Below are 26,576 nucleotides of genomic sequence, written 5' to 3'. Positions count from 1 at the left end.
CTGTGTCTGTGCTGAGGTCTGAGGAGCCGCATGTTACCTGGGGTATGTGAGATGTGTATGTGCCACCCGCCCCTCGGACGAGTCAGTGGCCAGCCAGGGCCTGGAGCCAAATGCAGACAGGCCTGGCCCGGGGCCTCACTAATACCAACCCCTGGGTCTTACAGAGCACATGTCAGCAGCAGGCCTCAACGCACTCCCACTCTCTAATGGCTTCCCCCCTGCTCCAGGGCAGGGCAGGGCAGGGCTGGCAGACCCTGGGCAGGTGGGGGCTGGCACTGAGAGGCCGCGTGTCTTGCCCAGGGTCACACAGGCAGGTCTGTGGCAGGGTGGGAATTGGCCTCAGTGTAACGATCTTGGGGTTCATTAAACATCCAGCCAGGGAATGAGAGAGAAATAAAACTTCTAATAAAACAAACTAAAGAGCGTCTGAGGTGATGTACTGGGCACAGCTACACTGGGTTCTCCACCCCAGCCTCCCGGGCACCTCTCTAAATTCCTGTATTTATCATACTGTCCCTTAGGATGGAGCATCTCTAAATTATAATCTTCCACAAACATGTCTCTATATCGTCCCTCTTAACGGAAAACAAAAATTAACTCTTTATATACATATCTATTAACAGCTAACAACTATCTAGTAACACATACATTAAATTCTCAACCCATCTAGTATGTTTCCATAAATCCAATGTGTCCTCTCCCTAGAGAGGAGCGGTTACCAGCACACCACTCTGGAGTGAGTCTTCACCACTCACTCTTCTCAACTACCCCTTCTCCAGGCAGGTTAGCATGTCTGAGTCTTTCAGGACTCCCTCTCCAATCTTCTCAATATCAGTCTTTTCTTTCACTAGAGTCTGAGTTGTTCTCTTGTTCCTTGACAGTTTCTCCTTTCTCTGTTAATAATAAAGGATCAGTCAGATGGGAAATGCCAGAGTCCACCTTAGCTGTCAGTGTGGTGGAACTTTCTGGGATTACTCGTAGATCCCTTCAGTTATGCCAAAATGTGTCCCCCTGGCTATCCGACTACATAAGGCTACATAAGACCTTGGACACAGTTGTTCGTTAATGGAACTCCTTTGGCTCCAAGTATCAGAGATGTGATTCCTCAGGCACACGCTATCACCTGGGTTAAGAGATGGGAGTTCACTGGCCCTTTTGTCAAAATTAGATTTCTGCTTCCACTTCTGCTTTTCTTTCATTTTCATATGGTTTCATTGATATGAGATTTTAGCAAGTTATCAGTGGTTGGTACATTAGATCTTAGCCTTCTTCCCATTAACAGCTCAGCTGGAGGAAAGTCATTCTCCAGAGGTGCACTTCGGTAAACCAATAACACTTTACACCAATCATCCCACTGGCAAAAATCTTTTTCATAAGATCCTTTACTGTTTGTAGAGACTTTTCCACAAGTCCATTTGATTGGGGGTAATTCGGACTTGATGTTTTGTGATGAAAATCCTAATCTAGGGCAAATTGTCTAAAATCTGCAGCTCATTATCACTAAAGACTTCATCTGGAATTCCATGTCTGGAGAAGATTCCCTTCTGTGACAAAATGGGAATGTTCTTAATGTTTCCTCTGAATACTGTGTGGGTGCCTCAGTTTCCCCTATGCATTTCTTAAGTCTCCAGTGTGCATAAATGGCCGACACTCTGTATCCTGACAACAAATGCTTGGGTCCTTCCCCCCCTGCAAGGGAATAGCTAAAGGTGAACAAAGAGGTCAGGTGACCTCCTGGCCTGGGAAAGAGACAAAGGCCAGAAAGGAGGGGCTGGAGGTGGTTTCAGTTTGGAGCTGGCTGGGGATGGGAAGTGAGGGCAGACGTGGGGGTCTGCCTCAGTGGGCCCCAGAATGGACCCGGCTGATGGGGTCCTATTCTCAGTACCTACAAGCTCTGTTTTAGACCATGTTCCTGTCATCTAATAAACCTCTGTTTTACTGGCTGGCTGAGAGTCACATCTGACTGCGAAGTTGGGGGGCAGGACCCTTTGGCTTCCCCAGGACCCTGCCTGGGTGGACTCGCTGTGGGAAGCGCACGGAGGGGCATATGCTGAATGCTCCAAGGAGAGACCCAGGAGGTGAAGCCGTATGAGCTTATTGCCCTGAAGACAGTCTGCTCCAAGGGAGAGGGGGCTCCCCAAAGTCCTGACTGGCTTTGTGGGGAGCAGTTCCAGAGCATCGCCCGGGGACTCCGTGACACCTTCATGCCGTCTATCACTGATTTACTATTAGTACTGTGCAGCATGCACATTTCTGGCAATAGAGACTAATCTGTGACCATTAAATAATCCTTTGATTGCCAGGTAAATAAGTCAGCGCGAACCTTCTCATGAGGCCTTTGTGGAACTGGGTGAGGTCTCAGTGGCTCTGCCTGTTGGCTTGGCTTCTTCAAGCATGAAAAGCAGCTTCCTACCACATTAGTAATGTCATGGTTGATCCGCAGCCAATACAGCACCCCTCGTGCTCAGTGTTGCACTTCTCAATTCCTAAATGACCCTCGTGGATCTTCTCCGGCATTTCTTTTCAGAAGCTCACTGGAATTACAGCCTTACTGCCCTTGAAAACCACCCCATCTATCACAGAAAGTTCATGTCTGCACTTCCAATAGTCTCTTATACTTGGACAGCAACCGCTTATTTCTTCAGGCCATGCTTTAATTATCACGTCTTTAAGGATCCCCAATTATTCATCTTTCTCCATTTTCCCTCTTGTTTGTTGCAGTTTCCTGATAGCCATTGGAATTGACTTCACAATCAAATCTACATAGGCTTGCATTTCTATCTCTGAAGTCTTCTCTGGTTTCGCGGGAGCCACTGCTCTGGAAAGTGCATCTGCAGTGAACATGAATTTACTGGGAGTGTAGGTCACAACCAAATCATACTTTTGCAGCTTTATCATCATGCTTTGAATCGTTAAGGTGCAGTCATTTAACAGTTTGCTAAATAACACTATCCTGGGCTTGTGGTCCATTTCAACTTCTGCTGCCTGGCCATAAATATACTGATTGAATCTCTCACCGGCAAACAATATTCCTAAAAGCTCCTTCTGGATCTGTGTGTATCTGGTTTCTACCTCAGTCAGTGATTTGGCTGAATATGCCGCTGGTTCCCAACAATATTCCTCATGCTTCTATAGAATCACTGCACCTAACCCAGACTATGAAGCGTTTGCTCAAATTTTAATAGGTCATCCTGGTGCATAGAACTTCAACACCGGCTCTTGTATCGTTTGTTTGTTTGTTTGTTTTTAAACCTTCCCATGATTCCTCCTGTTCTGCACCCTGATTTTTATCTCTAGGAGTTTTCTCAAAGCTGCTACTTTGGGAGATAGATTAGGTATGAATTTTCCAAGACAATTAACCATTCCCAGGAACCATTGGACATCTTTCTTTGTGTGGGGACGTGGCATCATTTCAATGGCTGAAATCTTCCTCTGATCAGTTTTTACACCTTCACTGGAAATAATATCCCCAACAAAAGTCAGTTCTGTAACCCCTAGAACACATTTCTCCTTATTTAGTTTGAGGTTTGCAGCTCTAGTTGCATCTAGGACATCCTGAAGTCTATAATCATGTTCCTCCCTAGTTGAGTCCTAGATGATGTCGTCCATTGAGGTGTCAATGACATTGTTTCCATAGATCATCTGTATGGTCTTGTGGTACACTTCTGGTGCTGAAGCCAAGCCGAAGGGTAAGCATAAGAATCTGTATCTTCCAACTGGGGTATTTAATGTGCATAGTTTTGAGCTTTATTAGTTAATTTTAGCTGCCAAAATCCTGAGGATGCATCCAATATACTAAAATATTGAGCATTTGCAAATTGAGCCATAATCTCTTCTCTGGTTGGTAGTTTGACATGTTCTCTTTTTATAGCCTTGTTGAGGTCTCTGGGATCTAAGCATATGCAGAACAGGCTGTTACTTTTTCTCCACAATGACTAGGGAGCTCACCCATTCTGCTGGCTCCTCAATTTTTTGTATTACTTTCATTGCTTCCATCCTTGCAAGCTCAGCCTTGAGTTTATCACAGAGTACAAATGGCGCCTTTCTGCATGGATGGACAACTGGAGGGATCTGCATGTTTGTCTGGGATTCTGTGTTCACCTTGCAAGCAATCCAGCCCTTGAAACAAGTCACAATATTCCCGAACGAATGCCTCATCATCAAATTCAGTGTGATCTTGTAGAGAGAGAACTACTGATCTGGTAGTTTTACAGACTGAGTTTCTCACAAGCAGCCAGGCCTAAAGTTGGTGTCTCCTCCTTTGGCACTACAACGAAAGGGAGCCTGTAGATGTTGTTTTTATGGTTGATGCTATCAGTTCACATCCCCTTCACTGGTATATTTGTTCCAGAATAACCAGTGACTTTTATTTTTGTTGGTCCCAGTTCTGGTCTTATTTTTAGTCTCTCATAATATTGTCCGGACAGAATATTAACCTGAGCTCCTGGGTCCTGTTTCAGTGGAATAATTGCTCCATTCACTGTCATAGTCAGTATCCAGTCCCTCTCATCAGGCTTGCTAGATCCCAGCATGCCTGTGGAAAAACTCCTCAGCCAGCTTGTCTTTAACTGAATGCACTTGACTTTTGTGCAGTTGGGATCTGCAGCATTTTTCAAAATGACTATTTTCCCCACATTTATGACAGTTTCCCAACTGTCTGGGGCCATTCTGTGATCCACAACTTCCACGTGACCGTCTGTACCCAGCCTTCAGATAGAAGTGGTTTTCATAGCAAGTGGTTCCACTCTTCGATTGGACCTATTCTGGCTAGCTGCCTTTGTACTTGGATAGTACATGGGGAACCCCTTCTGGTGAATTCAGCTCTCTGGCTTGTGCTTTCACAGTTTCTGCTGCCCTGTATATCTGGAGAGGTTTTTCCAAAGTTAAGTCTCCTTCACAGAGAAGTCTCTCTCTTAGAATCATTGGGGGCATTAAAGACAATGTGGTGAGCAGACAGTCTCTGGTCAGAGATAACAAAGTTTCCTTAATTCTGTGACATATGGCTATTAGTGTCCTCATGGGCTTTTTCGTTTGTTTGGTTTGGTTTCGTTTGGGTGTTTTGGCATGTATGTAAAAATGTCTCTCTCAGAGGTCTCATTCCTTTTTGGCTTGCACCGTTCCTCAAATGTAGTCAGTATTTTACTTAACCTCATACTTCCACCGTCTCCAAACTTAAAGTCGTTATAACTATCCAACGCTTCCTCTCCAGCAACATGCAGAAAGATTGATGATTTCACTTTATCACTTTTCTCAACTGCCTGAATCTCTGTCTGAATTTTTTCCCGTTCTCTGCAACTTTGCTGGACAATGACAGACTAGATGGAGGTTGCAACATATCCATTTCTGGCTTCTTATCCCCTTCTTAAGCTAGTCGAGCTATTGTTGTGCTCATAAAATACATACACAGGCCTTGGTTCTTCACTGTTTGCTCCTCCACCTGCTCCCCTTGCCTCTGCTTTCCGTTTCAAACACAGGAGTTAACCTGGCAGTGAGGGCACTTCTCACGCCCTGTAATGATCCTAGGGTTCATTAAACAACCAGCCAGGGAATGAGAGAGGAATAAAACTTTCAATCAAACAAACTGGAGAGGTCTGGGCACACCTACACTTGGGTTCTCCACCCCCACTTCCAGGGCACCTCTCTAAATTCCTGTATTCATCCTACTGTCCCCTATGAGGGAGTGTCTCGAAATTATAATCTTCCACAAACATGTCTCTACACTCAGGTCTCCAAAGTGGTAGGCCGGCCTGCGCACAGCCCCTCGGCATTGCGGAGCCAGCCCTGTAGGGAGCCTAGCCACATACTGCCCTCAGGGTACATCACCCAGAGGAGGCAGCCCATGGAACCAGCCAGGGCCGCCCAGAGGATTCAGGGGGTCTGGGGCAGGGCCGGGTCTTCGGCAGCGGGTCCCTCTCGGAGGGAAGGACCCGCTGCCAAAGAATGAAGTGGTGGCAGTAGAGCTTTGGCGCTTGTACTCACCGGGTGGTGCCCGCCACCGAAGTGCCGCTGAAAACCCGGAGTGGCTCGCGGGGCCCCTGCGGGGCCCAGGGCCTGGGGCAAATTGCCCCACTTGCCCCCCCCCCCGGGTGGCCCTGCACAGGGCTGCGCTTGCTGGAGAACAATGTATTTATTGCTTTGGGGCCCCTGCTCAGCATGTGGGGCTGAGCACAGAGCCCACCTGAGCTGAGGTAAAGGCTGGGGTGGAAACCATGTTAAACTCTGTGAGTCTGGGGGGCCCCTTCTAACCCAGGCAACCGGCCACTTCAGACGAGCGCTGCTTGAAGTTTCAGGGAGCAGGCTCGGTGCAGTGCAGGAATGTGGCCTGTGTTCATGGGGTGGTTTCTCATGAAAGCCTCGTTAGCTGCCCATGGCTGTGCCCCAATGCACTCAGTTGAGTTCTGCATGGGTTGGCCCTGGAAATGCTCTGACAGCTGCCCAGAAACAACCTGGCCAGCTGACCCCTTGCTCGGAGGGAGGTCGGACAGTTTCCTTCTTCAGCAGCCCTCCCCATAGCGGGAGGTGCAGGAGGAGACATGCATCAATAGCTGTATAGAAGCTTCATACATTTACAGCAAATCCTCTTCCGAGTACTGTCTAAAGGCCCAATCCAAACCCCATGGGAGGCAACGAGCAGCTCTCCCTTCACTTTGTGAGACTGGGCTGCAGCGGAGCTTCCAGGCTTTGGTCTTTGCTTCTCCCTCCCGTGCTGGCTGTTGTTCCTACAGTGCAGGGTACGTAAGAGAACTGAGCAGCGGTGCTAGCGAGCCCTGAAAATATTCTTTTGACGCTCACTTGCAGATGGCAGGAACCCTGGGAATGCAAACCCACTTATTTTCCGCCCCATGGAAGAGGAGGTCAAGATACATTTCCCCTACACCAAAGAGTCAATCGCCCAGTTCCTAAACTCTACGCGGGAAATCCAGGACCCCGGCATGTACAGCCAGCTGGTGGCCACTTTGGCCTATACCGCCGAGAACGCCAAGTTTGCCACTGGACATGAGCGGCAGGAGTGGATTGACCTGTTCATTGACACTTTTAAAATAGTGCACAGTGAAATTGTGGGGGATCCAGAAACCGTGCTGGGGCTCTGCTGAGCTTTGCACTAGGGACACTGTACAAGGAATGGCTGCTGAGCTGGAGCAGGCGCTCTTGGGAAAAGCGATGTTCCCTGTAAACAGTGCCTCTGGAGAATTCCCCTGAGGGCTGGGTCCCATGATGGACGCATTGAGCTTAGGAGGAGCCCAGAGAAGCTTGGTGGCTCCCAGCCAGTGGCAGGGGTGATTCTCTCCAGCGTGGCTGCCAGAGCACCATGTGCATCTTCCCAGAAACCAGGAGAGATGCTCCTGCTTCACCCACTATCTCTGCAGCACTTTTTAAGGGAACATTGGGTGCTTGCAGAGGAGCTGTCCTGTCCTGAAGAGACACTCTTATTCTGGCCTTCTAAACATGCCAAGCCCGCAATGACAGGCTAGCGTGTCAAATAGCTCCCCTGGGCTCCGTGGCGGAAGCAGGGAAGCTGCTTGCTGATGTGTACCTGAGGGCCAGAGCGAGCCCTTTCTCAGCGATGGGTGTAGGGATGTGTGCTAACATGTGTCTTTTCCTACGTAGCTTTTGTTCTGATAGTCCTCGAATTTTCTCCTGTGCCTGTGTTCTCTTTTTGTGTTAACTAACCGGGCTTTCCTGGGGTTATGCCAGCCCCGAGAGAGGCCAGGCTCCCAAACAAGAAGCCCCAGCACGCTACCCCCTTTGCTATAATCACAATGTTTAATCACTCAACTTGCGCTGTAACCTGTGCTATTAAAGAAAAGACAGCAGTGCGAGCAGTTCGGGGTGGGCCCCCTTTGTGTCTCCCTTGGCCTTTGCTGGAAAACGCCCTAGTCTCAACACGTGCCATGTGTCTTTGTCTGATTGTCATTCTGCCTGCATGTCGTGTCATACTGGACTTGCTCTTCTCGCTGTCCTACAAGCCACATGCATAGTCCTAGGCAGGAAAATACAGCACATGTCGGAACAAGGAGCTAAAAGCTGTTACCCAGTGCCCGTGCCGTTCTGAAGTATAATAATGTACCATACACGTGTAAGGCAATAGGTGTAAATATGCTGTAGTTCTGTGCCTGGGAAGTTTCTAACCAGCTCTGTACGCGATTCAGAGACATTACAGTCCCATCATGTGAGCCATGGTCATTATAACCCGCTCCAAGGGACCACATGGGGAGAGTTTCAAAGGCACCTAACTCCCATTGACTTTGAAAGAGAGTTGGGCACCATGCTGCTACCTGTGCTTCCAAAATTCTCCCCCATAGCTACAGAAGAGCAGACCAAAGAGTACGGGGGCTCCGTACTTATTAGGTTCCGGTGGGTGAATTCTGCTAGCCCCCTGACATTGAGTTTGCTTCATTGCGATGACTTCAGCTGTCTTGTGCATGTCATTAGTTACTATGCAGATGAAAATACACAGAACTGGACTCAGCCTCCCATCGTGCAATGATGTTTGGGCTATAATGCTGTCTGCTTTCGAGGGCCTGAAGCGGGTACATTTGCCAGAGCGCTAGACTGGGCCAGGAGCTGGAACTGGGAATCTGCAAACCTCAGAAATGTTTTGTGACTCTGCACCCCAAATTCTGGCTAGAACGAGCCAGAGCTCTGAGGCCAGTGAAACCAGACTGAGCACTGCATGGCAATAGGCATCCTCAGCTGGCATCTGCCATTTTCTGCTTTTGCTGCCAGCCTGCCCAGTGGGAGGGAGCTCAGAGAATCCCAGGGCTGGCAAACATTGAGCAAAGGGCTGACAGCACTCGGCCAGGCTTTCGAATGGCTTGGCTTGGCTTGAGCTTTGGGCAAGGGTTGGGAGCAGGGCGAGGTCCTACCAGCAGCTGACTCCATTTGTTCGGCTGTAGCTCTAATCAGCGTAGTACGGTGGGGTGAAGTGAACAACCCCTCACACCACCACCCCCATTTTGGCGTGCGACAGCAAAGAGAGCCTGTGGCTTTCGCTTGCTGGGGTGCAGCTGAGAAGCACTAAACTCAGAGCATTGTTGCTGCTTTGGCCTGAGCCAACGACACATAAGTGTTGGCACAGGAGGAATCCCGTCTGGCTCTGCAGGGCTGCCTGAGGCCTGACGTGTTTTGCTGAACCGGCTCCTAAGTCAATACAGTTTAGTTTGTTTTAGCCAGGTGAGTTTATCCTCCTCCCCCTCAGGTTGCGGCTAGTTGTTTGGTTTCCTTGGCAGAGCTCGTCCAGAAAAGGATTAAAACAAATCAGCAGAAATCTAAGTCCCCAGAACACGAGAACAGTATCTCCGAGGGCAGTCTCAGGATCTCTGCGCAGTTCTGAGCCAGTGAGTGGGGATGGCGCCTGGAGAACCCTAGCAGCCCCCAGGCAGGCTCTGACGTGGAATCCACGTCTTTCCCTCTGTCTCGCGGCACAGCGGACAGGTGGGGGGATTGAGGGGACAGATGATCTCGGGGGGGAGGGGGTTGCAAGCGGGGGAAGGGTAGGAGGTTGCCGTGAGATTGCCCACCCTGAAATGGCAAAGGGATTCCCTGGCTGCGGGGGCTCTTCATTGAAGGGAAACAATAAAAAGACATGGATGGAATTGCGAACAGGGCAGTGGGTGGTTCTGTCAGAGCTCGGAATTCCCCGTCTGTAAAATCAGGTGTTAGGGGTGTGTCAGTGTGCGTGGCACAGGCCGGGTTATCCGCAGCAAAGCACTGGTGGTGCTTGTTCAGTTGATCTGCTTTACCCCTGTCTCCTTTCGACCTGCATCACACGCTGCCCAGCGCCTCGCTCCTGGAGCAGCCGTAGCCTCCTCGCTCTGTACGCTGCAGGGGACGGACCCGTACTGCAGTTGCAGCAGGCTGTGAAGAGCACAGGCTGCCGGCCTGGGGCTGGCTATTGCAGGCCTCAGGGATGCTCCTTTCCCAGTGTGGGGGTGGCAGATTTGCAGAGCTTATTGGCAGCCCTCCTGTCAGTCCCAGCGGGGTAGTGGATGGTAGCAGCCCCCATCCTTCACGGGGGAGGAGGAACGTCGGCCCGACCTCTGGCTGCACCCTCAGCCTGGCTGGCAGCTGGGAAGACAAATGATGGGTGGCAGCGTGACGCCAGGGACCACTAACGCTGAGGAGGAGCTTGTCTAGATCTGCTTCCCCTGCCCCACCTTGGGGGAGCCTCCTGCCTAGGGGGGCCCTTCCCTCCCGCACCTGAAATCAGGCCATGCCAAGCAGGGATCTCGGAGGCAGCTCATCCCCACACAGGCAGGTGCATGATCCCCCTGACTGAAAGGGCAGCCGCACCCACGGCTGCCCTGAGAGTGGAGCCGGTGTGGGGGTGTGATGTGAATGGGCCTGAAGCCCGCAGATGTGCCCCTCCATGCCAGGCAGGGAGCACGCCCATGTTCCAACCGGCTCTGAGGGCGCCCGGCCATTGAACGGGGTGGCAGGAGGCTCAGGCTGACCTCTCTGCTGCGGGTTACAGCACGGGGCTGAGGTGAGTGACGGGTGAGCCCCTTTCTGACGCTGGCCCTAGCCCCACCCCTGGGACCGAGCGCTCTGTGCCCTGCTCAGCCAGCAGCTGGGCTCAGGGGCCTGGCCTGGCACAATGGAAAACCCACTTGTTGAGGACAGGCCAGGCAGAGTCTAAACAGCCTTTTCCCCCATGGCTTCATCCCTTGCGCCTACGATCGGTAGGTGCCTGCAGCTCTCCTGGTCTTACTGCTCTGGGGCAGGATCCCTGCTGGAACTGACTGGTGGCAGCTCTCAGCCCTGGGACAGAGGGGCTTGGCAGGGGGGAGCGGTCAGGGAAACCCTACAAGGCTTTGTTATACTCTCCCCCTTCCAACAGCCCCGGCCTGAGGGTGCTGGGGCTCTCTGAGAGGAGCTCAGCGAAGACACCCCCGGCAGAACAGCTGTTCCCCCAGGTAGCGCAGTGCCCCAGGGAATGGCCAGACCACTGGGTTCACAAGACAGCTGCCGGGGAGCAGCGGACCGGGCAAGGGCAGAGAGTCAGTCCCCTCTTCGCCTGTTCTGACACTGATTGGGGCTTCTCCTTCCACTGGACCTTGGCAAGGAGAGGGCTTCCTGGCCTTTGTCTGCCAGCCTGTGTGCTGGCCTGTCCCCCACGCCAGGGGCTGCCACCAGAGAGGCTGGGGTGGCTGCAGAGCCAGTGGCCTCCCACTGCACCATTGCATTGGAGTCCCAGAGGAGAGGGTTGGGGCTCCAGGGAAGCAGCGGGGGTTGCCCCCACAAACACACTACTCTCATCCAACCTAGGCAGTGTGAGGAAATGGTGGAGCCCTCCTCTGGCTCCTTTTCCCCAGGCTCGATGTGACTGTTTTCCCTCTGCCCACAGAGCTGGCGGTGGCTCAGTGCACACAGCGCCCTGTCGACATCGTCTTCCTGCTGGATGGCTCGGAACGAACGGGCGAGGTGAACTTCCGCAGGGCCCACCACTTTGTGGAGGAGGTGTCCAACCGCCTCACGCTGGCCAGGGGTGACAACGACAACATGAATGCGCGGATCGCCCTCCTGCAGTATGGCAGCGAAAGAGAGCAGGAGGTGATCTTCCCCCTGACATACAACATGACCTACATCTCAGAGGCCCTGTCCAATATCAAGTACCTGGACTCCTCCTCCAACATCGGCTCGGCCATCATCCATGCCATCAACAACATCGTCATCAACCCGCAGAACCAGCAGAGGGCTGCCCGGCGCAACGCCGAGCTCTCCTTCGTCTTCATCACCGACGGCATCACGGGCAGCAAGAATCTCAATGAGGCCATCAACTCCATGAAGAAGCAGGATGTCATGCCCACAGTGGTGGCCCTGGGGAGTGATGTGAACATGGATGTCCTGCTGAAGATTGGCCTAGGGGACCGAGCTGCCATCTTCCGGGAGAAGGACTATGTCAGCCTCTCCCAACCCGGCTTCTTCGACAGGTTCATTAGGTGGATATGTTAGTTCAGGAGAATGTGCACGTTCTCCGTCGCCAATACACACACCCATGATATTCCTTGGTTTGTTTTGTTCTCTTGCCACTCTATGGCTGTAAGCAGGCCCAGAGTGGTGGGTACAAACTGCCCTCTGGACTGTCTCTTTTTTAACCAAAGTTTGAAGCTGATTTTTTTTTTATTATTTTCATGATGAACAACAATGTCACTCACGTTAATGGTGCTAATTATAACCAAGATCAAAGAAGTATTCAGAGCCATACCATGTCATTTGTCATGCCCTAAGCAAACTAAACGCTCCGTTAGGGTGTGTGCTGTGATCCTATGGGTGCTAAACAGCGGGGCAGCAAAGCTTTCCAATTCAGCAGGAAGAAGAATCATCTCTGGCATCCAAGAATGTGTCCAGCCACCCGCCCCACAGCCCCTCTCCCCCCACCTTCCCAAGCATTCCTAGGCGGAGCTTGCATCGTGCTGGGGGCAGTACATCCCCACTGCTGTTGCTGACAGGATCAAGCTCAATGGCTTCTAAGTGGGCCTGTGCACTGAGCTTGGACCTCAGGTTTATTCATAGTTAAAAAGAGTAGAAGAAAAATAATTGGATCCTTCATTGTCCTAGTGGCATTCCCAGGCTTTGACGTGTTCCATGGGTGAGCACCTTCTCTTCCCGCTCACCTCTCCCCCTGCCCTTGCTGAGCGGCTTCGGGGGTACATTGCCTCTGGTACATCATGGTATGTCTCGATGTGACCAGCAAAGTGCACTTCCATTGCATTGTTACCTGTTCATACCAGGGGGTTACCTGTCCCCCTCCTTAGCAATGATGGGTTGGTCTGTTAGCCCAAGTTCTGAACCATTCCTTATGCTCCCATATGACCCATTCACCACTACATCTGCCTTGCATTTCACTGGCCTCCTGCATCCAGACTGTTGTGCAACTCTCCTTGTCTTGCTTCTTTCTGCTACCATCACCCATCTCTCCTGAGTGCCTGTGCATTTATCACCTCCATTAGAGTCCTCATGGGGAGGACCAGCGTGCAGGCTGGGTGGCAGCACCCAGCCAGGCTCCTGACGGGGTGGTCTGAGCTGGAGCGCACCCAAGGGTGTGCATGTGAAACCAGGAAATTGCAGCTTAGAGCACACATGCGACTGGGGTCGCCTGAATGACATCCAGCCCTGGACTCAGCTTGTGCTCTGCAAAATAAATCAATAAATAAACTACCCCACCCTAAAACTATTGTGTGGTGTGTGTGTGTTTGGTGCACCTGGGAAATGAACTCAGGTTCTACCTGGTGTCAATTGGGGCATCTCAAGTGGAGTCAAAGGGCCAGATCCCCCATGCTGATGCAAATCACCATCACACAACTGAAGTCCCATGCCCTATAATTCCTGAGTGAGTCCCAGCAGCACTAGGGGGCGAGGGTTATAGATTCATAGACTTTAAGGTCAGAAGGGACCATTATGATCATCTAGTCTGACCTCCTGCACAACGCAGGCCACAGAATCTCACCTACCCACTCCTGTAACAAACCCCTAATCTATGTCTGAGTTATTGAAGTCCTCAAATTGTGATTTGAAGACCTCAAGCTGCAGAGAATCCCCCAGCAAGTGACCTGTGCCCCATGCTGCAGAGGAAGGCTGGGGAGGGAACTGGAGGGTTCCCAGGAGCTGCAGTTCCCAGCATGCCTCTGCCAATCTGCCCTGGAGGAAAATTCCTTCCCAACCCCAAATATGGCAATCAGTTAAATCCTGAGCATGTGGGCAAGACTCACCAGCCAGCACCCAGGAAAGAGTTCTCTATAGCAACTCAGATCCCAACCCATCTAACATCCCATCACAGACCACTGGGCATACTTACTTTCTAAGAAGCCTCTGTTCCATAGGACCTTTGTGCTGTGGGGAGACCAATAAGGAAGATAATGTCAGTGACCCCTCCCTAGCCATTATAGCATGTTAGTCCTGGCTGGACAGAGTCAAAAGCGGCAGGGATTTCACTGGGGACACTCTCCACCAACCTAGGAGATTATTGTACTTGCAGAGAATTGAAGGGACTGACTATGTCATTCCATGACTCTGCCCACCCAGCACCTCATGGGGATTGGCTACCTCATTCCATAGTGACCCTGAATGCCCAGCCACCTATGTATAGACTAGGGGAGCTGAGGCACAGACTACATTTCCATAGACATGCCTATTTTTCCAGTGTGCTCAGCAGACAGCCCTGCTTTGTCAATGTGATCAAGTTTGGCTGTTTTGGGTTAAATGTCATGTAATTCTTGGAGGTGGGTGATGAAATGTTGTTCTCCTTATTGTATGAGTCACGTGCAGCAGAACGTAGCATATCCTGATTACTTCTATGGGAATTCTGCGCCACTGCGCAGTGCAGAATTTTGCAGAAATTAATGTTGGATGAGCAGAATTTCCTTTCCCCCCCACAGAAATGGGCTGCAGAGAAGTTGGCTGCCACTAGGGGCCATTGGACCCTCAGAGCCCATCTCACAAATACAGGACAAAGCCGGGGGGATGGGGAGGGAACTGGAGGGTTCCCAGGAGCTGCAGTTTCCAGCACACCCTGAAGGAAGGAGAGGGCGGTGAACAGGAAATCCAGCTTCAGGCTGTTTCTCCCTGTGGCTCTCTGGGGTCTGGTGTGTGTCTAGGCCAGCGGGCTATGGGGGCCGTGGCTGAGCTGGGCTAGGGGGAAGGGAGTTGTGAGTGTCTGGGCTATGGGGGCCGTGGCTGAGCTCTGGGGACTCACTGGGCTGGATGAAGCAGCACTTCCAAGCTACGTCTCCTTATCTGCCCCTGGGCTCCATGGACTGGGTCAAGCAGCACTTTCAAGCTGTTACCCTTATGCGTCCCAGATTCAGCACGTCCCTATCCCCAATCTCACATCACAATTGTACTGGCAGTAACCTACCTGGTGAGCAAACCCCACAGTATTGTGGGTGCTGCAGGGATCTGTAGCTTAGGTAAAAGAAGCGTTGCTGTAGAGTGAATGGGGGGAAGTAAAAACACAAAAGAGTAAAGTTCAGCAAGAGAGAGAGAAGCAACCAACTTAACCATAAAAGTTATTTATTAAATAATAGTGATAACTACATAAGGAGGGCTAGACCAATATAACCTACATTATTACAGGTTAATACCTAAGATAGAAAGGAAAAGAGAGAGAGAGAGAGAAGGGGGATCTCACCGTTCCCTGAAGCTTGAACTAGTTGGGGTTCCCACGTGATGGTGGTAGCTCAGGGTCCTGAGGGCAGGAGACAGGCAAAGCCCCCAGCACAATCAGTCAGGAGAATATGGAGTCCCAGTGGAACTGATGTGTAAGCAGAGTCAGGATGAGCTCTACCCTGACATCTGGTGGTGAATTATGGAGAGTGTGGAAAGGAATTTCAGGTATTTGCATTGGCACACCCACCCTGCCTAGTATAGACCATGGCAGCCTGGGATTATTATTTTGACAGCTCTGGGATCCCCAATTTTTTTGTTATTGGGGCAGGAGGAATAAAATGTTGTCACCCTGATTATGTGAATGAGGAAGTATGAGACTGCTTTATGCCAGAGATGTCTCAACATCAATTAAGTAGCACTTGCTAGACAAGGGACATGGGCGCCAAAACCCAGTGAAATGAGAGAGGTTGGGGTTTGGTGTGCTTGTCTGCCCCTGGTATGGGGTCCCCTTTGAGGGCCTGGAACACCAATTGCATGGCCTCCTCTCTCCACTGTTGAAGAGCAGAGCTAATTTTGATTCCATTAAGCAGCATTTTCAGAGCTCCTGTGGCTGACTTGTGGCTGGCCTCACTGAAGTGCAGCTGACTAACTGAAAGCTTGCAAGCTGAGATCACTTTTTAACTGGTGAGAGGAGAGACTACTGTGTTAGCCTGTGTTAACTAGTGGCATGGGCTGTGAGAAGTGGAGCAGCTTATGGAGAGAGGAGGGCAGTTTGCAGGATGGCGGGGCAGGTTGGCTGGGGGAGCAGGGAGGCGGCTGGCTGGGAGGGCTGGAGGCAGTGGGAGAGTGGCTGGAGCTGGTGTAGTGGAGCTGGCTGTGGTGGAGGGGAGCAAGGCGGAGCAGTTGGGCCTGCGAGCGGCCTGGCCACCCCCTGTGCCCCTGCCCCCCCCACCCTCCACCCCCCTCCCAACCCCACCAGGGGCAGATTTTGAACTCTGGGATTTGAACTCTGGGAGAGAGAGCTTGGGCTTTTGAGTTTTCACTTTGATTGGACTTAAGACCTGGACTTTAAGGACAAGACCAAAGGGGGAAAAGGGGAAAATTTTTGCTTAGAGTTTCTGTATAATTTTTTTTTTATTGTTTTTTCCCAATGATCGTGTTTGTGTTTCTCCTTTATTAAAAGAATTTTTTTTTTCAGACTCCGTGTCTAGACTTGACGGACGTGGTGCCTAGAGTTGCCGGGGAGGGGTGATAGGTGGTGCCAGGTCACTGGGTGGGGGCTCGGCCTGGTTTTGCATTGTGGTGTTGAAGCGGGAGCCATTGTTGCTGTGAAAGCGCTTGCTGCTGAATCAGAGGGCGCTGTTGCTGCCAACTCAGAGGCAGTTTGGATACAGATGCAGAAGAACTGACTGGAGGGTGGTAAGGATTTTTTGAGAGGAAAGGGGATTTTTGTGAGAAAAGAACATGGTATTTGTTTTGAGGGTAGGGTGATGACTGACTCTGATTCTTTAGGCTAGACAATTTTAGCTATCACTCTACTGATGTATGGTGGGTATGGTGGGTGGTCATGTTTCCAGGAGCTCACCACTCAAGTATTTTGGATATATTTTGGTCATTCATTACTAGAATGATACATGGGTTGCTGAACTGCTGGGTGGGCAGGTGTGTGGCAGGTGTAGGTTCCACATTAAGATCTGAGCAGATTCCCATGATGCAGTGTGTCCCTGCTTTCTGGTCCTAGAGTTCAGTGCGGTTCTCTGTTCTGCAGGGCAGCCCAGGCCCCACGCACCAGCGGTGGTGGCAAGTGGCAAGCCACGGGGGGGGTGCTGCCGCCAGGGGCAGCAGGCAGGCAGCCGGCGGCTTGCCTGCAGAAGGAGGGTCAGTCCGGTCCCTGGGCGACCTCCCCTCCTCCCAGGCTGCCTTTGGTGATGACGGGGACCTCCCGCAGGCAAGCCGCAGAAGGCAGCCTGCCTGCCGTGCTTGGGGCGGCAAAATACCTAGAGCCGCCCCTGTGTGTTCTCCATTCTGTATGCAAATTGAGATGTCTCCCTGACCCATCTTTCATGCAGGTGAGGCTAGGGGAGTCGTCTCTGCTCTCCATTCTGTATGCTAATGGAGAGGTCTTAATCTTGTCACCCTTGTCAGGAGGGGTCTAGGTGTGTCTCCCAACACCCTTCACTGCTCTCTGCAAGTTTTTTCCTCCCATGGGTTTTGGTTTAAGCAGAGGCTGTGGGGGAGGGGTGTCTTTCATGAGTCAGGCTGGATACTGCATCCTGGTTCCCCAAGAACACAGAGCTGACTGGTATTGGGGGGAGTGTCTGGGCTTGGGGGCGGGGGGCTGTGGCTGGGCTCTGGGAAGGAGGGAGAGTGACTGTGGCTGGACTCTGGTGGGGAAGGGGGCGGAGAAACAGGAACTGGGCTGTTGGGGTTTCTTTAACTCTCTACTCCTGGGGAATATTTGTGTGTGTCTGCATTGTTACAGACATACCTGCTGACAGGTATTTTGAAATAAATTACCAAAATAATTGAAACTGGCGTGATTATGTAAAGTTATTTTGACAAATAAAAATTTGCAGAATTTTAAGATATCGTGCAGAAATTTTAATTTTTTGGTGCAGAATCCCCCCAGGAGTAAGCCTGATTGACAGGCCACCCTCCTCGCTAAGCGAGGGGTAGTGAAGTAACTCCCAAGTCATGGGCAGATAGGGTGGAGTCAGGTGTTTCTGGGGCAAGAGGAGGAAGGACTTTGTTTAAGGGTCCTAGATTTCATTTGATCCTCCCCCTCCAGCGATTAAAGATGAAGCTGCATAGACCCAACAGAGAGTCCATGTCCCTTCTCAGTGACCACTAAAATTGAAATCACTGAGCCTTAGACCTTGGGAGGGGCGGGAGCACTGGGGAGCAGACACAGCAGCAGTGAGGCCCCCACCCCGCTTAAATCACTGTTTGTTGTGCCAGACTCGGGCTTGTGCATGGGGAAGAACTGCCTTGCAGAGGCGACTGGGGCGGTGTGCAGTTTTCCCAGATATCTGGCTCGGGGATCACGCCGGTTCTGGTGAGCAATGTGAAGAGGAACCCCCAGGTATCGACCATAGCCCTAGTGGCTGCTGATACTACCCGGCAGAGGGGCTCCAAAAGAGGGGAAATCTCTTCAGTGACAGAGGGGAAATGAGCCAGGTCATGAGCTTAAAATGCTTCCAGACAGAAACTGAACAAACCAAACAGAAGAGAATCACTAGTCACATGGTTACATGAGGTTCATTTAGAAGAGGAAGCAAAGGGCAGCAGAAGAGTGAACTGGAGAGAACTAACAGATGTTCTTAAATTGTATTTGGTTTCTGCTGCTGCTGTGCCACAGATGTGAGCCAGGCCAGTGGGAGGCGCTTTCTTAATCTGAGTCAGAACTGCTGCTCGATCCACTTCCATGCTGAAAGGGACAAGGATTGAGGTGTATTAGATACTGTGAGAATAGCCCTCTCCCACGGCTGTCTGCATTCACAGCAGTTACCATCCCACAGCCTGTCTCAGAAGACGGGAGCTGGCCCTGCTGCCGGGCCAGTTACACTCTGGCTGCTCCCGTGTCACCTGTCGTGGTGCCCTCCACTTCGGCATCATTTTCCGGTGGCTCCTCGGAGGGACGGCCGGGGCTAGTAACTGGTTTCTCTGCTCGCCCGTAGCAGACAGCGCTAGGGAGTCTGATGCCAGCTCTCCTAGCCAGGCCTGCGGCAGGCATGGGGTGGGGGGGGCAGGACTGCTCAGGCACTGAGGAATGGGCAGGGGTGCGAAGGTGGAAGGTCCGACCTTTGAGAGAAGCACAAGCCCACGAGCTCCCCTTCAGGAACAGCCCTGGCAGGCTTGGGGACACTCCCGGCCAGGCCTTGCCAGCAGGAAGGAGGCAGGAGGGCTGCAGCCCTGGCCCCCGAGCATGCCCAGTGTGATGAGAAGGCCCTGGGCACAGAGAAAGCAGTGGCCAGGCCCAGTTGGCAGACGGACACCTCACAACACTAAACAATGAGCCCACTGCACACTATTTGTTACCAGCCAGGAGGCTGCTTCCCCTTGGAAAGGAATCGCTCCGGCAGAGACAGGTTGTGCAGGGAGACACTGAAACAGCCCGACCTGCAACCCCTGGCACTGCGGGGGGGGGAGGCTGGGCTTTGAGTCCAGTTCTCAGCCCCGAACCTCTGCACCCCCCCATGCTGCTGGGCTTCTCTACATCCGCCACGTGATTCTAGGGGCCAGTCCCCGCGCCTGAGCCCAGCCAAGTAGAATAGCCACTAACTGCACCCCAGGACCCCTGGGGCTGCGGCAGCACGTGCGGGACCCTGTCCCCAGCAGGAGGCTAAGGCCCTGCCCTGCGAAGACGTGTGCACATGCCTGACGGTCCCTCGGCCTTAGCAGCGCTGATTTCCAGGTGCTGCTTACAAGCTAAGGCTGAGCATGTGCACGTGTCTGTGCGGACTCGGGGCCTCAGGCAGGGAGTCAGGCCCTGCTAGGGCTCCCAGCACCGGGCTCCGAGGCAGAGGGATATTCCGGCTGGATGACGGGTGTTTACAAAGGCATCGCGCCCAGCAAGCTGGGTTGGTTTGTTGCAGCCACGTGTCCCGGTACATGAGTGAGGCTGGCCACAGGCTGCAGGCTGGGCGTGGCGCTGGGCAACGTGCTGGGATCCCGGCTGCCTTGTGAGGTGTGGCGAGGTGCCACGTCGCGGCTCTGACACTCTGTGCTGAGTAGGACTGCCAGCTGTCTGATCGCACCTTACCCTGCTTCCTGACCCACAGCCACACCTGTGCCCTGCCCCTTCTCTGGGGCCCTGCCCCCCACTCACTCCATCTCCCGTCCCTCTATTGCTCACTCTCCCCTGCCACTCACTTTCACCGGGCTGGGGCAGGGGGTTGGGGTGTGGGAGGGAGTGTGGGTTCTCGGCTGGGGGGTGGGGCCGATGAATGCAGACTGTGGGAGGGAGCTCCAGTCTCAGGCAGGGGGTTGGGGTGCGAGAGGAGGTGCAGGCTCTGGGAAGGAGTTTGGGTGCAGGAGGGGGCTCAGGGCTAGGGCTGGGGCTGGGGTTCAGGAGGGGGTGCAGGCTGAAGGCTCTGGGAGGGAGTTTGGGAGTGGGAGGGGGCTCCAGGCTGGGGTTGGGGTTCAGGAGGGGGTGCAGGGTGCAAGCCATGGGAGGGAGTTTGGGTGAGGGATGGGGCTCTGGGCTGGGGCTGGGGTGCATGAGAGAGTGAGGCATGCGGCCTCCAGGCAGTTCTTACCTCCGGTGGCTCCCAAAGGCGGCGCCATGCCTTTGCAGCTGCCATTGGCCATGCTTTCCGGCCAATGGGAGCTGCGGAGTCAGTGCTCAGGTCAGAGGCAGCGCACAGAGACTCTCTGGCCACCCCTGCCTGAACCTAGGAGCAGGGCCGGCTCTAGACCCCAGCGCGCCAAGCGCGCACTTGGGGCAGCATCCCGCGGAGGGCGGCAGGCGGCTCCGGTGGACCTCCCGCAGACGTGCCTGCGGAGGGTCTGCTGGTCCCGCGGCTCCAGTGGAGCATCCGTAGGCATACCTGCGGGAGGTCCACCGGAGCCGTGGGACCGGCGACCGCCAGAGCGCGCCCCGCGGCGTGCCGCCTTGCTTGGGGCAGCGCAAATCCTAGAGCTGCCCCTGCCTAGGAGTCACGGGGACATGCCGCCACTTCCGGGAGCCACACAGAGCCAGGGCAGGTAGCGAGCCTGCCTTAGCCCCACTGGGCCCCCAACTGGACTTTTGGCCTATTCAAATCTCCCCGATTCCTTTCAATAGCATCTGGGAGGTGGAGGCCGACTCCGGGAGACTCCCAGCCAGTCCGGGAGGGTTGGCAACACTAGTGCTGAGCTGAGTTCTCCGTCCCACCCGAGTGCCCTGAGCTGTGGCTCGTGCTAGGCCTGCTCCCTCTGATGCTGACTGTAGGAACACCTGGGTTCCCAGCAGAGCTGGGCCGGTCCTGCACTGCTTTGGCTGCACAAGGTGCGATGCAGTAGCCTGTAGCTGCAGGCAGGTTTGGTTTGGGGTATGAATACAGGAACCAGTGATGCCCTGGCCAATACAAACCCTAATCTGGAATCCAGGGACCTGGTGAAAACAGCCGACTCTTAAGGGAAAGGAAAATGTTTCCAGGGACTGGTGTAATGTCCCCTGGCTGCAGGGAGCGGAGAGGGTGGGTTCTCATGTCTCCACAGCCCCACGTAGGGGTTGGGAGCAGAGCAGTCCCTAGCCCAGCTAGGCCTTGGGCTGTGGGCCCTGCGCGGCGTCCCAGCACAGAGCTGACGCTAATGGTGCATCTTCTGCACCGTGGCCCCCAAACCCCAGTGACCAGGGCTCCGTACCTTGTGTCCATGGTGACCATGGCCATGCTTCTTATGCTTGTGCTTTTTATGGTGCCCGTGAGGGCCACCTGGGGGATGACACCCAGGAGGAGGAGGGCATCCAGGAGGGCATCCAGGTCCACCGGGCATCGGGGGTCCATGCGGGTGGGGTCCATGCGGGTGTCCATGCGGGTGGTGTCCATGCGGGTGTCCATGTGGGTGGTGTCCATGCGGGTGTCCATGCAGGTGGGGCCCACCAGGCCCAGGGCATGCAGGAGGGGGAGGAGGACAGACAACAGGAGGGCATGGATTCATGCCAGGCCCAGGGCATGGTCCAGGGGGAGGGGGACAATATGGTGCATTTGGTGGGGGCATCCCACCAGGCGCTCCTGCCAGACCAAAGGAAAGAAGAGGAGATGCGTTAGAGAAGGGCCAGGGCCCTTCACCCATCCTCACAATGACCCAGTCCATGCTGCAGTTGCTTCGGCCAGCCTGTTGGTGTCACTAGGCATAGCTACCAGGTAACTCGGGGGGGGGGTGGAGGACCACGAGTGTCGATGAAGCCCCCTGCTCTGGGTCTACATGCGCCAAAGCAACTCCATCTTGTGAACTTTAACCAACCTAAATGTTAACAGCCTAAAATCAAAATGTGTAATAGTCAGCTTTTCTAGCAAACAGCTAACAGCTGTAGCTTTGCTCAAAGTAGCAAAAGCGGTAGTGATAGGAAGGGGGAAAGTCTACATGCGCCTGGGCCGACAAGGCCAAAGATAAGCATGCGGACGGGAACTTTTCTAACACACTAAAATGTAATGCTTAAAGTAACTGCTGTTGGGAAGGGAGGGGTGAGGGGGAAAACAAAACAAAAGGCTTACACAAACAGCTTAAGATATAAATACTGGGACCCCGCCTGCGTGCGGGTGTGCAGGATTTGAGATGGCTATTTCTCCCTTGCACCTTATTTGGGCGCAAATAAACTTGGTTTGCTTCTCCACCCTGGTGTGTTAATTAGTGCGACGCACACCGGGCAACGAACCCCGCTGTTGCCCCCCCTCGGGCCCTTTGGGCCGGCAACAAGACGGCTCGCGCTGAGTAGGGCATTGCCTGATTTCAGTGGCCTGCCAGCTCCAGAGTAAGGGGCCTGGGGGAGGTGAGGAGGCAGAATGGGGCCAGTAACCAGGCCATGGACATTACACACATACATGTCCACACGTCACGCTCCGGGAGGGCTGGGTGCTGCAGTCCTTACACGGGCAAATCTCCCAGAGACAGCCCTGCTGTCTGGCTCCCAGCCAATCCCCGCTTTAGCCATAGCCCCACACAGAGAGCCCTGAAACCCGTCTGGGTCCCCGTAGAACAGAGGAACTGGCCTTAGCCTGAGGCCCAGGAAACAGCCCTCGAGTTCCCCAGCTTTAAGCAAAGCAGCAGGAAACAGCCCGTCCCGGCTCCTCCCAGCAGGCCGGCCTGTGCTGAGCCGGGGTCTCACCTGCATTCGGACACCACATGCCGGGGGGGTTCCTCAGCACCTGCAAGGGAAGGAGAGTCCTGGTCAGACGGTTTCTCCCCCCGCCCTCCATTCACCTCCCTCACGCCCCTGCAGCCGCTCTCTGCACCAGTGCAGCAAACCGCGGAAAAGCGCCATCAGCAGGGAGGCAGAACAGTCCCGACCTGCAGCCTGCGCCCCCTGCACTGCCCCATCCCTGGGCAGTAGGGAGTGAGCGGGCCCTGCCCCCCCAGCACAGGGGAGGGGCTCCGGTTCTGCTGGCCCTTGCCCACGCCCTCCCAGAGAGCCAAGCCGTGGCCAGAGGAGGCAGGTGCAGGGCACAGAGCCAGCAGCAGGGCCCTGCCCAGGCTATTGCCTGTCTCCTCTTGGCCAGTGGGTGCCCAGCCAAGGGTTGGGGCGGCTCCTCGGGGTTCTGCCCAGCTGCGCTGTCCCTCCCGCATGGGGCTGGGCAGGCACCAGTGCACTCCAGCTCCCCCCACCCGCACGACGAGGGGAGGTGCTGCCAGTGTGCGATGGCACCGCACACACACGCCCTGCTCCAGCAGGCTGCCAGCCTGGGCTCCCGTCCTGTCTCTGCCACAAGCTGCTGGGTGACCTTGGGCACTTCCCCTGCCACCTTGGTCTGCCTTGGCAGCCGCTCTTAGAGCACGGCCTGTCCCGGTGCGTGTGCAGCACCCAGCACCAGGGACTCCTCAGCTCAGCTGGGGCCTCGAGGGGCTGCTTGACTACACAGCGCAAGGAACAGGAGCAGCAAACCCACAGGGCCAGCTGCCCCCTCCCCCCGCAAACCCACCCTTGTCTCCAAAGGGGCAGGGGCAGCTTGGACAGCACGTGTCTGTCTGCAGTGGGGTGGGGCCCCATGCTGCCGTGTGCTGTGCCCACTCACACTGCGGCAGCGGGAACGCCCAGGAGCAGGGCCGTGGAACGGGAACGGGGGATTGGCTCTGAGCTACCAGCCCGGAGCCACCGGAGCAGCACCGTGTGTCCCGCTCTCCTGGTGTCATGCAGTGAATGCCCCTGCTGCCACTCCCGTGCAGCCTGGCCCTGCTGGCACGCAATGCCCACCGCACTCTGCCAGCCTGGCATTCCTGCCGCCCGTTGCAGCGTGTGCCCCAGGCTCCTTACAGCACAGCAGCTAGCAGCCCTGCTGGCTCCAGCCCAGCGTCTCCACAGCCAGCAGCTCTGGGCTAGATTGTGGCTTGCAAACAGCCCTGGGCGCTGGCTGGTGCATACGTGGCACCGCCCGAGGGCCACTGTCACGCCAACGCCCCTCTGAGTCACACTCGCTCCCTGCTCCCCAAGTTAGTATCTGGCTGCTGGCCCACACCAAGGTAAAGTGCCAACCTCCTCTGCACGGATTCACTACTCCGGCCTCAGGAACGAGCCAGCAGCATCTAAAGGCCGGTTTTGGGGCTACAGAGTTTGCCCTTAGAGCGTGAAATAAACTCCTCATTTCAAACCAGAGCCTCCCCCGAGCTCTGTGGTTATGGCTACTCAGCTCCAGGTCACAGAGCAGCCTTTAGGACAGCTTGAAAGTCCAGTGCTCTTCTCCTGTCCTCTTAGCCTAGCTTAGGGGGACCAGATGTCCCGATTTTATAGGGACAGTCCTGATTTTGGGGTCTTTTTCTTATATAGGCGCCTATTACCCCCCACCCCCACCCCCATCTCACTTTTTCACACTTGCCCTCTGGTCACCCTTGCCTAACTGGGCTTTAGTCAGCCCAGGGGTAGCGCCGCTGGCTCTATTCATATATAAGCTCCAGTTGGGCCCTCTGCATAATGTAACTGCAGAGGCAACACAGCTACAACTTCCTGCAAAGGGACCAGCACCCTCGGGATACCTATAGCCCACAGCAGGTAGCCCCTTGGCTTCTCCTTGGGCCAGGAACAGTCAGAATCCCAAAGCACCAGCGCTAGTCTCAGAAATCTCACTGCGTGGCTGGCCTGGCAGAAATGGCTCTGCAGCCGTAGACAGGGAGTAGGTGAGATATGATTGGCATTGTGGCAGTGCCCAGGGACCAACCAAAAGTGCCCCCCCGCCCCCCGTGCCAGGCTCTGCACCTGTCTAAGAGACAGTGTTTGCCCCAAAGAGTTTAGGATCTAAACAGACTAGACAGCCAAAGGCTGGGAGAAAGGGATCGAACATATGAGCTGAGGGAAGAAAGGGAAGGTGACAAATGTCATGTAAATTCCATCAGTTTTCATTTCTTTTAAGCCCCTCTGTGCGTGCAGCTGCCTTTGATCTCAGTAGCTGTGGCACGTACGGATCTGGCCTAGAGCTCAGCAAAGTGTTTCAGCCAAAACTGTTTTTCCATTGAAAAATGCAGATTCCAGTTGATGGAACCATTGGTGAATCTGTCGATTCCGACTAATTGTTCCCAATTAAAATAGTAGTGTGGAAATGTCGAGACGGTTCATTGGGCCCTGCGCCAAACAAAAGCTCCGTTGATCTGCATTGACCAGGGGAAGGAGGTGCTGGTCAGCAACATGAGGTGGGTGGTGTCCCCTTGTGCCCAGTAGTGCCTGGGGTAGGGCCCCACCTGGGAGGGGAGAGACCTGGTCCAAACGCACGACAAATGCAGGGCTCCCAGCTGGGGACCCCAACCACGGGGCTGGGGACACAAAGGGGGCAGCGCCAACGCCTCGGCGGCATGAATGGCATCTAGGTGCCCCCCTGTCCCAATTTCCTTTGCTTTTATTAAAAACACCCTGAAATCAAACACAACTATTTTATTTGCCCCAAAATAAAAAAATCCCCCCCACCCCCGCCCTTTGCTAAAAACAGCAACTTCCAAATTCCAAACTCCCGGTACAATTAGCATGTTACTGCCTTCTTTGTCTGAAGCTTTACATTATATCACTGGATCAGGTGCCTGCACCCTCACACATACCCCCACATACCCCCACACCCACTCACAGACTCCCACACAAAACCACACCCCCAGACACACACAGTCACAGCACGGTTGGGGAAAGTGCTGCAAGGAGCAATACTATTTCAAGCCTAGCAAGCAGCCTATAGCTACTAAACAAAACTGCCTACGTTACCAGCACGAGACGGTGACACAGACGCTGCTCCTTGTGGCCGCTCTCTCCGGTCCGGCTTAAAGGTACTGACAGAACAGACCACAAGTCCCTTAAATACGCTCCGCCTCCTCCCATCGTCGGCTGAGCCAGTGAGCAGGCGGGGGGCAGAGCAGCGGAAATGCTGTGGGCCGGGCTGAGTGCAATAAAGCTGCGTAACTGGCTTCTCACCTCTTGCCTCCCTTGTTGCCAGGCCCTGGCGCTGTGTACAAACATGAACTGCACACCCAGGTGAAGTGCGACGGTCACCTTGGGCTTGGCGCAGAGGCTGGAGGGGTGGGGTGGTTCCTTCCTCTCACAGTTCAGCTGTGATTAATGATCAGCTGAGTGAAATGAGTCAGACTTATTGTGATTGCTCTTGGGTATGGGCCTTTCCCGTGCCCTCGCTGCCATCAGTGCCAGCCCCCATGACTGCCATGGCCATAGGCCTGGACCTTGGGGGCAGGCTCTCCTTTCTGCTCTGGCCCCCTAACCTGGCATGAAGGGCTGGTAAATCCAGCAGGCCCATGCCCCATTGAGCACTCCAGCACAGGGGTTTCCTCAGGAGGCTGAGCAC

The 26,576-nt window shown here is 54.1% G+C and overlaps 1 protein-coding gene across 2 annotated transcripts in view; it reads left to right on the top strand.

Moving 5' to 3' along the window:
* COL6A2 (collagen type VI alpha 2 chain) overlaps nucleotides 1–13,199 on the top strand; it is a 50,462-nt gene extending 37,263 nt beyond the window's left edge. Inside the window, exon 28 of one of the 2 annotated variants that reach the window (XM_039494683.1) lies at nucleotides 11,348–13,199. In XM_039494683.1, the coding sequence (XP_039350617.1) occupies nucleotides 11,348–11,955 (608 nt within the window). In that variant the 3' untranslated portion in view covers nucleotides 11,956–13,199. Of the gene's footprint in view, nucleotides 1–6,798; nucleotides 7,702–11,347 lie in introns of those variants that run through there. The other variant, XM_039494684.1, reaches the window with a different exon arrangement.
* Nucleotides 13,200–26,576: the final 13,377 nt, after the last annotated feature.

The sequence above is a fragment of the Mauremys reevesii genome, linkage group 11 (genome assembly GCF_016161935.1).
Source record: "Mauremys reevesii isolate NIE-2019 linkage group 11, ASM1616193v1, whole genome shotgun sequence".
Lineage (NCBI taxonomy): Eukaryota > Metazoa > Chordata > Testudines > Geoemydidae > Mauremys > Mauremys reevesii.
Note: the sequence above shows the minus strand (reverse complement) of the source record. Positions and strands in the feature narration are given on the sequence as shown.